Source organism: Aulonocara sp. 'chitande type north' Nkhata Bay, linkage group LG8, assembly GCF_057382095.1.
Source record: "Aulonocara sp. 'chitande type north' Nkhata Bay isolate Kocher_YH1m ecotype deep benthic linkage group LG8, A_spYH_male_GT1.1, whole genome shotgun sequence".
NCBI classification, from domain to species: domain Eukaryota; kingdom Metazoa; phylum Chordata; class Actinopteri; order Cichliformes; family Cichlidae; genus Aulonocara; species Aulonocara sp. 'chitande type north' Nkhata Bay.
Window position 1 is genome coordinate 13,967,014 of NC_141351.1, and position 11,853 is coordinate 13,978,866.

At 38.4% G+C, this 11,853-nt stretch overlaps 1 protein-coding gene across 6 annotated transcripts; it reads right to left on the reverse strand.

Annotated features, from left to right (window-relative positions):
* Window positions 1-443: 443 nt before the first annotated feature.
* On the reverse strand, window positions 444-10,868 carry casp7 (caspase 7, apoptosis-related cysteine peptidase). Of its 6 annotated transcripts, none has more exons than XM_086303695.1 (7): window positions 10,745-10,868; window positions 10,239-10,357; window positions 6,760-6,908; window positions 6,541-6,669; window positions 4,439-4,614; window positions 4,042-4,240; window positions 444-3,895 (listed from the first exon to the last, which is right to left on the reverse strand). In XM_086303695.1, exons 2-7 carry the CDS (start codon window positions 10,352-10,354, stop codon window positions 3,669-3,671), a joined length of 996 nt encoding a protein of 331 aa, XP_086159821.1. In that variant the 5' UTR covers window positions 10,355-10,357; window positions 10,745-10,868; the 3' UTR covers window positions 444-3,668. The 6 variants fall into 6 exon arrangements, with proteins under 6 accessions (XP_086159821.1, XP_086159820.1, XP_086159819.1 ...); XM_086303694.1 differs by having other exon boundaries at window positions 10,239-10,360; XM_086303693.1 differs by having other exon boundaries at window positions 445-3,895; window positions 6,760-6,911.
* Window positions 10,869-11,853: the final 985 nt, after the last annotated feature.

Consider the following 11,853-nt stretch of genomic DNA (forward strand, 5'->3'; position numbering starts at 1 on the left):
GGCAAAGGAAAAGTGGAAGTTTGTTCAACTCTAATAAGCTTGAAAGTCAATATTTGAAACACCTTGATTTTTCAATAAAGCCTCAACTTTCTTAAGCAAGCTTTCTTATGCTCTCATTATTTCTTCAGCTGCTCTAAAGGAATCATTATCCAGGTTTCCTGAAGGACGTTCAGAGGTCTTCTTAGGGTCTTAGCTGTCTTTTTTTCCGTTCTCTATCAAGATGATCCCACATTGGTTCAATAACTTTCACATCCAGGCTCTGGGGAGGCCAATCCATGACTGATAGTGTTCCATTGTGTGTTTTTCTATCCAGGTATGGTTTTACTGCATTTACAGTTTAAATGATTTTTATTTTATTTTTAGGTTTGAATGATTAATACATCAGTGTTAAGAGTTTATTTTCATTTTTATTGCAGATTTTAGTTCATGGACTAAACACACACATGCAAACCTGAAAATAGTAGAAAAAAAAATCACCCGAGTTGTCTTACAGAAAATATGATATTAGTAGTTCATCCGCTTTTTAACCAACTGTTTTCATAATTCAAAGAGATGTTCCAGCATAGATTGACTTACGGTAAAAATCTCATTATAGGATGCCACAGGCATGATGTTATCAGTAAGGTGATTCAGATCTTTGGCTTGGTTGAAATGAGCAAAGTGAACAACTATTATCACAACATAAGTCATGCTTCCTAGCGGGAAATACAAAAGCTCCAAAAATGAGCCCCTCCTTCTCTGTGCTTTTCACAGCTTATACAGTAAACCCATTCAGTGAGCCAGATTAGACTTTGCTAGGGCACTGCTGGTCTGCAGGTCTTATGGTTTGACATTCACGACCTAAAAAAAAAATTAATGTTTTTAAGATGACAATGAGAGAAATGTTTTTTAAAAACTTTAATATCCATTCTGATCCTGGAATGTTTTTACCAATACAAGTACAAATTTTAAGTGAGCACTGAGTGAAACACATGGAAACATTTAAAAATACCCAGTGACTTCATAATATGTTTGTATGTATGTAAGCACCATCCTACCAAAAAACAATGTTTTCAATGGGGTCTGTTTACAAATGTGCAAGACAAATGATACAGACTTCACTACATTATAAAGTGTGTAAGTTTAATACAATGAACTGTTTACATGAGCATTTCTTTATTTTGAAGTTGTTTAAATAATGTATTGCCCCAAATAAAAAAGAAATAAATCATGAATTCAGTCATTCATTTTCCCAAATCTTTTCAAATATATTCCTGAGGACAACAGCATTTAAAACCTGAAAGCATTTAAAATTTCTACCCCTAAACACATTTTCCCCCTTTTTCAACTCCATTCCACAATAAGCGGAGCAAAAACTCCTTTTGGCACAGGTTAGGCACTACATCGCTCATCACAGATCCATGTGTTGAGAAGATTTAACACTTGTGGGTACAATGGACACGGATGGGGAATACCATCCTGATAAAAAAAAAAAAAATAATAAAATATATTTATTTAATTAAAAAAGCATAAAAAAGCTAAAACAAAATGAAACCAACTGCTGAACTTCCCCCTCTAAGGTACTGAGACATGCAGTTATATGAATTATGGTAAAAACCTTTTAGAAAAAGCGAGATTGTGGACATGTGGAGTGTGTATGTTCAGAATGTCAGTAATAGCTGCCTTTGTAATTAAAAACACTCAATAACACATTATCTGCAGAAACAAACTTTGTTTAAGTTGAAACAAATTAATTAATTCATTAAATTGTTTAGAAATTTGTCTGTACCATCCATCCATTCTCTGCCGCCTATCAGAGTTCAGATTGCAGGGGTAGCATTCTAAGCAGAAAACCCAGGCTTCCCTCATCCCACCACCTCTTCCAGCTCATCTGGGAGACACGAAGTTGTTCCCAAACCAGCCAAGAGATGTAATCTCCCCAGAGTCCTGGGTTTGCCCCGGGCAACTGGTTCCTTGCTATATGAAGAGGTGGTGGCTCTACTCCACCTATCTTTAAGGGCAGGAATGCAGAGCGACCCGTAGAGCGACCTATCACTTCACACTCGACCCCTCAAGTGTGAAGTGATGGGAATGAGAATCAGCCCCTCTAAGTCAGAGGCCATGCTTTTAAATGGTACAGAGCCCACTTCAGGTCTGGGACAAGTTAATACCCTAACTGGGGGAGTTTAGGGTCTTTGGTGTCTTGGTCATGAGCTCTTGTGGTGGTTATATGTCCTAATTGCATAAGGAAAGCATAGCAACAGTTTAAAAAAATGAATAAAAGAGATTTGGTATGAGACTGATAGTTTACTACTGTGTAGTGTATAAGCAGAGAACATAAATGTATTCAGTAAAATGATTTGGCATTTGTGCTTAAGGCACATAGTCTTAACCTGAGTTCAAGTTAAGACTATGATATTTACAAATTTACAACACAGCTTTGGACATTCTTTTGTCTATCTAGTGTTATAATCATACAGCATTTATTTCATTCTTTAGTAAAAATATTGAAGAAGAACTCTAAAGATAACAAGCAGAATCCATTACAGTTTTTTGACTGCATAATGGTGCATAGATTAACTTATTTGAGTTTAAAGAAGTGAAGCCTTCAACATTACATTGAGAACAGTGGTAAAATGGTCCTTGTTTTTAATAGGGCGGACTCTATGCTATGCACTTGACCCAAAACCTCACTGAACTAATCATTACACAGCAAACAATCACATCTTCCTAACCACTATGGATATGAAATTAACATGACATTTACCCACTTCGTGGACATTAAAGAACCTGAGGATACCAGCTTTCTGCTACAAACTAAAACTTGCTAGGAAGGCTGAGACAAGAAGCCTTTGGCAAGAGGGTTGACATGTTTCTGATCTGTTTGTCTTTTCTTTTGTCTCTTTTTCTGACAATTGACAGTAGAAACTTTAAAATACAGATAGCTGAAAATGATCTAAGTCATGTTAAAAGGCATTTTTCTCTTTAACAATTCATTGCACAGGGTCTGTAATGAAGGCAGGTCCCTCAACACTCCTACAGCAATCAAAGTTCTAGTAATCACTCATTTCAGTTTCCTACTGAAGATTTCTATAAACTGCCTAATGAATCTTAAAAGGGGCTTAATTTAGTTTTTCAAATCATATTAGATCAGTCAAAATGACAAGATGTCTTTCCACTGGGAGTCGTATAATACCAAAAGCCAACTTTTGCCCATCCTTGCTTGCCCGTGTTCATAGGGTTCAGTCCCTTCAAACATCTACTGCAAATGCTGGAAATGGTGTGACGTATAGACGATTCTATAAACCCACAAAACCTGGCAGCAAATTTTCTGGGCTGGTAGAATAACATGGATATTTCACAACGCCTGTCAACGAAGATCAGATCAAATGTGACACCATTATTCTGAAGAAGTGGAAGAATGTGAAGAAGAGGAAGAAGTTTCACTATCAACACATGAACGCCGTGTGCCACTGTAATGTTTTTGTTTCTCATGTAGTGCTTTTCGGCCCCAAGTCCACATGCAAAATGTCATATGTGCATGAAATATGAAGCGTCCTGCCAGGCCTGAATCATCCCTGAATGCTTTGACTGCTTAATCAGTACCTGAAACAGTCTAGTCTAGTCAGTCTAGTTAGTCAGTCGGTCAGTCTGTGTCACCATTACAGTACAGTCAGGTGGATCGGCAGTCAGTTGAAATACAGTTCTTTTGTCAGCATAGAGACCACACAGGGAATCTGCTTCTTCTCACTGAAGCGGTGGTCTTCAGACCAGGACTCAAAGCTGGTGGCCACCATGTAATTGACCCGTGTCAGGATCTGCATTATCTCCAGCTGTTTTCCAAACTCGTTCAGGACGTTGCAGAGCGCCTGTACAAACCAGGAGCCACGCCCAGGATTCCTCCATGAGTAATATCCTGGAAAATAAGCATCATTAGTGAGCAATGAAACTAGAAATCAGTCAAACTAAACTCTTCAGGAAATGCTTCTCCACTTATATATATACCAATTGTATTTTACTGTAAGGAAAAATATGTTGTTTAAACTGGGATTTCAGGTTTACCTGGTACAGTGGAGTAGGCAAAGAGGAAATCAGCCTCTACGGGGATCTTATGTCTTGGATTTGCATCTGTCTCCAGGGCATCATTTGGTGGACCTGAATCTGTCTGTATACCATCATCAAATTCTGAACCCCTACAAGCCTGGTGAAGTAAATGAAATGACATTTCATTGTGATCCTGAGTAGTTTTCTCATCGATGACCTGGTGAAGCAATTCAAAATTAACTGTTTTTAAAAGCTGAGATAAGCCAAATTCACCTATTTCCACAGCAAAGAACTGTTCAAACTGCCCATTTGGGTGAAAAGTAGCAAATAGAAGTTCACACAAATCTGTAACTTAACACTGCTATTGTTACAATAAAAGACTTTAGTCACACAATCAAGTATGAACCATGCACACCTGGATGAAGAAGAGTTTTGGCTTTCCCACTAAGCTTTTGCACTTGTCCCCCCTGAACAGCGAGGTCATCGTTTTGATGGGCATGGCTCCGTCTGTGCCGTAGATCATTCCTTCCTCGCCGTGGCTCAGCAGGATGCAGGCGAAACACGAGCTGTCACTGTGGTCTTCTTCCGAGGCTGAACCACACACACAAACAAACAAACACTGAACTCCTAGCTCGACTCAGGCCTTGTTAAACCTGTCTAGATCAATGAATAAAGTCAGTCCCTAATAGTTACGTCTGAAGTTTATTTAGCGTGAATTTGAGATTTCAGCTAAGTTATATATTTAACTGATAAAGAATGATTTATAATGCAGCCCATCAAAATATTTAATATGCCAGTGAGCCCTTTGTTATAAGAAGAAATTTATCAGCATCACTGACATGACAGGTTCATATAGTCTTATGATCATAAAACCTGGTTATTGGACTTCCAGTTACTTTGATTAGAGACACATCTGGCTAAATTTAGTAGTAGGATGTGTTACTTTTATACCAGTGGTGGTTGTTAAGAAACAAGAATTATTAATTTAAACTTGCACATCTTGGTCATTTTACAACAGGGATGTCTAACATAAGGCAGAATCAGGCCAAGGAAGACTTTAATCCAGGCCACTGGATGGTAGGACTGTGCGATATGACCAAAAATCTCATATCCCAATATAAGACATTTATCGTCCTGACAACGATATATATCAGAAAAATGTTACATTTTCTGTAAATTATGTGAATCTCAGGCAACTCAGCTTACGTGAAGTGTTTTCAGCTGGGTGTCGTGTAACTGGAGTCGAGTGTTTTGACCAATGCATGAAACTATACATTTTTAGGCATTTTCTTTATGAGTATTTATTACACGGCGTGCTGCTGAGAAAAGCCTGTTTTAACGTTTAAGTCCAAGGTTTATTTTGAGCACCTGACATAAACGTTCTCCGTACTCTTTCACATGATTCTAGCATAGGAGGTAGAAGAGCCTTGTTTGAGTGTGAGGTGGGGACTGGTTTCCTGTATAATTTGCATAGTACAGTTTTCTGGTCCGTGTCAGACTTTTCATAACCAAACCATGTCCATGCAACAGAGGTGGCCCCTCGTTTAAAAAATAAGTTCCTCACTTTGTTTTGACAGGTCCTTTAGTTTGTCATCATTTCAGTTTATTTTGAAAAATCTCAACAGGATCTTCAGCTTTATTGTGAAAGGTTTATGTGGAAAATAAACAAAGGATGGTGGCGCCACACGTTGCTAATGACAACGCGTAAAAATAGTGGCTTGTCCATCCGTAGTGTGGTTATTTTAAATATAAGAGAAAGTGAGAACTTTAGGAAATTAATAAAACCACTACAGTGACCATCAAAACGATGAAAAAATATTGCCGTAAACGGTTTATTTTGCGACACCACAAAACAAACGATAGCGTAAAATGAAACGATAGACATTTTCATATCGTCATCCGATATCATTATATTGAACAGCTCTACTGGATGGCTTTGAAAAATGTGAAGGAGAGCACAAGTTTTGTACTTTTTACAGGTTTTCCTACTGATAGAGATCTCCCTATCACCATTCATATTTCACTTAAGTAAGTAAATAATAGATTTCTGTAATTTTACACATTTGCTTCTTACAATTTAAGACTCATACTGACACATTTCTTTCATCTACTAAAGCAGCATTTCTTTGTCATGTTGAAAAACATACACGCAATGTTGAACTTGTGCTCATTTTTCTAATATAAAAATATCTAAGTGACTAAATGTGTAGTTAAATATCTGTACAATGACAGAGAAGGAAGTTTCATTTCGCGGGCCCACAAAAGATCAAAGAGGGTGTATATGACCAAAGGCCTCCCTGTTTTACACATTAGAAGGCACCAGATTACTAGTATATAACTATATGTAACTAAATAATACCCTTTGTGCTGCTAACCCTTCCGTCAACTACAGTGGCTTACAAAAGAAAATATATGCCTACATTTGGATCTAAATATTAAATATGAAACACCATCACAACAAAAAGAAAAATGTAAAAAAAAAAAGAAAAGTCTCGTTATCTATATGACATGACTTACCCTCTCGGAGAAGACGCTCCATCTTCTCACATGTCTGATCGTTGTAAAGAATGACATCAAAGCCCAGGTTCTTGAAGCACTTGTAAAGCTCGCCTGCGTCTCGATCCGTGCCGTTGCGTACATTCATCCCTGTCAAAAAAGAACGCTTACATTACAAACTCAATATGCAATAACACTGAGCCAAACTGAATTTATACGTTTGAGTAAGGTTTGCTATACCCGTCTTTTCATCAAAGTTTTTGTTATTGATGATGATGCACTTTCCCACTCGCCGGTGGCTCATCTTATACTGGAATGTTGGTGAAACAATTCTGTAATGGCTTTCAGAAGAGTAGTCCTGCTCCCGCGTCTGGCCATCCTTATTCTTCCTGCTTTTATACAATGACAATAAAAAAACAGTTATATTATATTGCACGGCTAAAACAGTTTGTCAAATTTCTCTCAGTTAAAATTTCCTGCAGCTGAGATGTCTATTTAAATACAAAAAAATACTACAAATGAATGATCCTTAAGTAAAATTTTCAAAACAAGTAACACACATTAAACTGAAAACAACACGAACTACTTACTTAGAAACCAAAGGGTACATACATTTCCAAATAAGGCATTAAAGTCACGGCCAAAGTTGGTTGCAGAAATCCAAAGGAAGATTTAAGGAGAAACTAGAACATTTTTGTTTAACGCAGATAATTGGAAAAAAAAAATCATAAAAACAGCAATCTATACTGAGCAAGAAGAAATCCTCCACGAGTGGTAATTCTCACACACCTGTCATATTTCCATTCTTTACAATATCCATCCAGATAGCTTAGCCAACAGTGACCCATTAGGGACTCACAAAATCAAGGCTTTTTCCAGAAGAGCCTAGTCAACAGCTTACTCAAGCATGGGAACAATGCACAGCAATGTGTACCAACAGTGTTGCGTGCTCACTCACAGGCTGCCCAGCCATATTAGAAAAAAACAAACAAAAAAAACATGTGATCCAGAACTTTTTCTAGCCCCCTCCCACTTCCAAATTGTGCCAACTGTACCAAACAACTGCACGAGGCTGTGCAAAGAGCTGAGACCCTGGGCACTGCAGGTACAGCAGGAAGACAGTCGAGCGGAATAGGAGGCCGTTGCGTCTGTCTTACCTGGGTTCGTCATTAAGCGCTACGCCACTCTGCATCTGAAATGCGTTGCTTTCGTCTTGTGTCTTTTGTTCCCTCACAAAAAAACAAGTTTCTCCAAACCTGGAAGCGTAATTTTTGGTTGTGTGCTAGGATACTGACATGCTCTCTGTTCTGGATGGAGACCTGACTGGGGCGGCGCACTGTGAGGCCCCTGAGTCAGCAACCTCACCATCACACCAGTGCTTTCTAAAGGCCTATTCACACATGGCCCCTGTGCCTCGCTCTCCCTGCTGAGGTCAGACAGGGCAACAAGTAGCTCCTCTGCTGACAGGTACAGAATCTACCTGTATGGATTTTCATACTTGTTATCTACACTTGTGACAAAAGGCAACTAAATAAATAAGTAAATAAAGAAAATATTTCTTTCCAAGAAGATATTCCTTTGATGAACACCAAAGCACACTACAAATGATTAATAAATGAATGTGAATTTCATTAATAATTCCTTAATATAGTATTTTTTACATCTTCTATTGCTTGCTATCTTGATATTTTTGGGTAAGAATCTAAATTCCAGACAGAGCGCAGAGCCTTTTTGCTTGATTACCAGTGTCTGAGGGAAAACACAGCTGCCGTACTTTATACTTCTCCATTAAAAAGGTCCAGAGTGCCACCTTGTGAGTAAGACTGGAATAAACAGCTCTTTGTGTCAGTGATCAGTTTACAAAACAAATTTGCATATTGTTAAAAGGCCCACACTCCATAATATAATGAATGCACATTTTGAATGATTTTGGCCTCAGCTATGGTCTAATTTTGAGAAGCCACTTGAGGACTGACCCCTGTCCCTGAATTAGACTTAAGATTGATTTCATGTTCTGTGACCCATTGCCTTAATTGGGCTATTCAAAACCAGGTCGCTGTGTAAAATCAAGGGTATTTTTACAGTCTACTTTTTTAGGTTTTGATTAGCTGTGAAACCACAGTCACCTTCAGATACTGAATCCAGGATCTTACTGAGAGTGCTCGGCTGTGTGTGGTCCAAAAATAACTGTGTGGTTGTGGACACAAATCCTATGTGGAAGTGGTTTAATCACCACAATAGTTTTACTTGAGAAAATGAGCAAATACATGTCTGAGTAATTTAAATCAATACACTTTGGGTTTAATTTCTTTTCTAAATTAGAGAATAATAAAGCAAATTTCAACAGAAGACTACCATTGAAATAAAAAGACGAGCCACAAATTACTTGCAAACCAATTCTAATAGTATCTACAGGAATACTGAAGCAGTCAGAAACAGAGTTTTGTTATAACTTTTGTTATTCTATTCTGTAAAAACCTTCTTTTTAATTTTATGCAAAGTGCGAGCTTGCTTGCTATGTTTATGTGTTATGACGTGTGTACTGTAAGATCTGTGGGGCATATACAGATGTGGAAGAACCATGAAAAAAAAGAAAAGAAAGTTTGCACATCCAACACAAACAAATCATAACAGGTGACAATATCACCAGAAAAATATAAGCAAATTAAAACAGACATAGATTATGCTACAGATGATAGGATGGTTTAAAAACTACACACTCACCAGCCACCTCATTAGGTACATCTGCTCAATTGCTTGTTATTGCAAACATCTAATCAACCGATCACATGGCAGGAACTCAGTGCATTTATGAATGTAGACATGGTCAAGATGATCTGCTAAAGTTCAAAACTGAGCATCAGAACGGGGAAGAAAGGTGACTTAAGTGACTAAATGTGGCATGGTTACTGGTAGCAGATGGGACGGTCCGAGTATTTCAACTACTGATCTACTGAGATCTTGTCACACGACAGTCTCTGGGGTTTAGAGAGGAAGGTCCAAAAAAAGAGAAACTATCCAGCGAGGTTAGATGAGGTCAGCCAGACTCCGTCAAGCTGATAACATTCGTAACAATCAATTTAGGTAGAAGAGCATCTCTCACCTTCACACTGGCTCACCAGCTTAACATTTCTTCAACACTACAGCCTATCTGAGGGATGTTAACCATCCCTTTATGCTTGCAGTATAACCTCCTGACGGCTTCTTGCAGCACAATTACGTGCTGTGTCACAAATCCAGATAATTTCAAACTGGTTTCTTGAACTTGAGATGATCCCCAAGATCTCAGTCCACCTTTGGGATGCGGCAGAGTGAGAGTCCCACTATGGATGTGCAGCCAACAAATCTCCTACACAGCTGTGTGATGCTGTCATGTCAATATGGACCAAAATCTCTGAGGGAGGTTTCAAGCACCTTTCCATAATTAAAGCACTTCTGAAGGGAAAAAAAGGTCCAATCCAGTACTAGTATGGTGTACCTAACAAAGTGTCCAGTACATGTACCTTATCTTGATACAACCGCAGTAAATGAACACACACCTTGTAAATGAGTGAGGGAATAATAATGAAAGCAAAACCCACAGCTTAATACCTATATTATTACAGTACGTAGATTATTTGCGTTATACTGAGTTTATTTTTAGGGCCCAAACTTATGACCTTTTTTTCCCTCGAAGGTTAACTGGTTTTCATGTTTAGAAGCAATAAAAAGGAAGTCACCTCCCAAATAGCAGAAATCTCCCTTTGCGGTCAGGCTTGGCGTCTGTTTCGTCTGTCACCGGCCCATCTCCCCCACCCTCTCCAAGTTCAGAGGGTTCACCGGCGTATCCAGCCATCTTCTTCTAGCGCACAAATCGAACATAACGTTATGGTTTACTTAACCTACTGCTTTCCTTACATTAGGTGTAAACTAACCACACGTTGGCGTTATTTTGAGACAAGTTTGCCTCACTTCCTTAATCTTCTTCAGTCCCACCTCAACGGTTTGAAAACGGACAGCTAGCAAAATTTAGACTGCTTTTATTAACACTTTGTCACATTGAGGCATTCAACTTGACTTGTTAGCTTCATGTCTGGTTAGCATGTAGCAGAAAAGCGACTTAGCTAAAAATACATAAATAAACTTTTCATTTTCTTTAAGTATACCTAAAGAGATTAATACACAGGAGTGAAGTTAAGCTGAATCGTACTGTGTTACGCGAACTTTGCTGTAGCACTAAAGTTACCTGACTTATTTTCGTTCTCCAAAGTGTCTCCTTCTGAGTTTCTGTCCCTTCTTCCTTGTGAAAGAAAGAGAAAGTACGGTTTGACTTCTCGCGACTGCGTAACTGCGTCACAGCACTGCGTCCCTCCTACCTGCACACTTGGCACACTTGTTTTCTGAAAGGAGAAAAACGACTAGTTGTTTGCAAATAATAATAATAACAACAACAACAATAAAGGATGCAGTAAAAGCAAGATTGATTTATGAAGGTTTATCTTTTTTCTCTTCCAAATGGGAAAGGTTTTAGTTGCTCTGGAGCAGAAATATTCGTGACAGCATTTACCTGTAGCATATTGATCAAATTTATATCCACAAACGTAAATTAAGGCTTTTTTTCTGTGCTGGCCGGTGAAGACATAATAATACAGCATAAAGCGAATAATCTATGCCAGGTATGTATATTAATTTGTTTAATGTTGCCCTAAATTACAAATGGAAGGAAGCTCAGAGCCTTCGATATCAGTCTATGTTTATTACTCTGGTGGCAAGTGTGGTTTTCTATGTGAGCTGGGGCAGCAGAGTGCAAGCAGCTGATGCCAGCAGAATGAACAAACTAAAAGGCTGGTTCAGTTCTGGGAGTGGAGCGTCAGACTCCAGTAGAGGTGTGAGAGCAGGATGCTGAAGAAACTCCTCAGCATCATGGGCAATCTATCCCACCCGACACATGCCTCTCTGATTGGTCACTGCAGCACACACAGCAACAGCCTCATTGGCCCAAAGGATCTCTGAGCACTCCAAGAGATCCATTCTATCTGTGGCTATTACACAAGTCATTTAATTGTTATTTTCTGTATCTTGGTTGCTAGTAATTCAAGCTTATTTAGTTATTTTTAAAATTATTTTATCTAACAGAGTATTTCTGTTTCTGCTCCTGTTTCTATTCTTATTGTAATGAAATTGTAAAAGGCACAAGAAGTCCTACTGTATCTTAGACTAAAACAGTTGATCCATTAGAAAATCAAAGAAGCATTTTAAGACATCACAGATAAAATGTCACATTATAGACTGAAGTTAATAACCTCAAACATCGAACGTCTCTGATCACGCAAAGAAAAGTAATATGTTATAACT

Bases quoted from the DNA above. Each gene is read 5' to 3' on its own strand.
- casp7 (XM_086303693.1), bottom strand. From the start codon at position 10,354: ATGGCTGGATACGCCGGTGAACCCTCTGAACTTGGAGAGGGTGGGGGA. The intron at 6,912-10,238 runs GTGACTTCCTTT...ATTGTATAAAAG, and splicing joins AGATTTCTGCTATTTGGGAG to CAGGAAGAATAAGGATGGCC. The intron at 4,241-4,438 runs GTGTGCATGGTT...TTGCTTCACCAG, and splicing joins CAAAACTCTTCTTCATCCAG to GTCATCGATGAGAAAACTAC.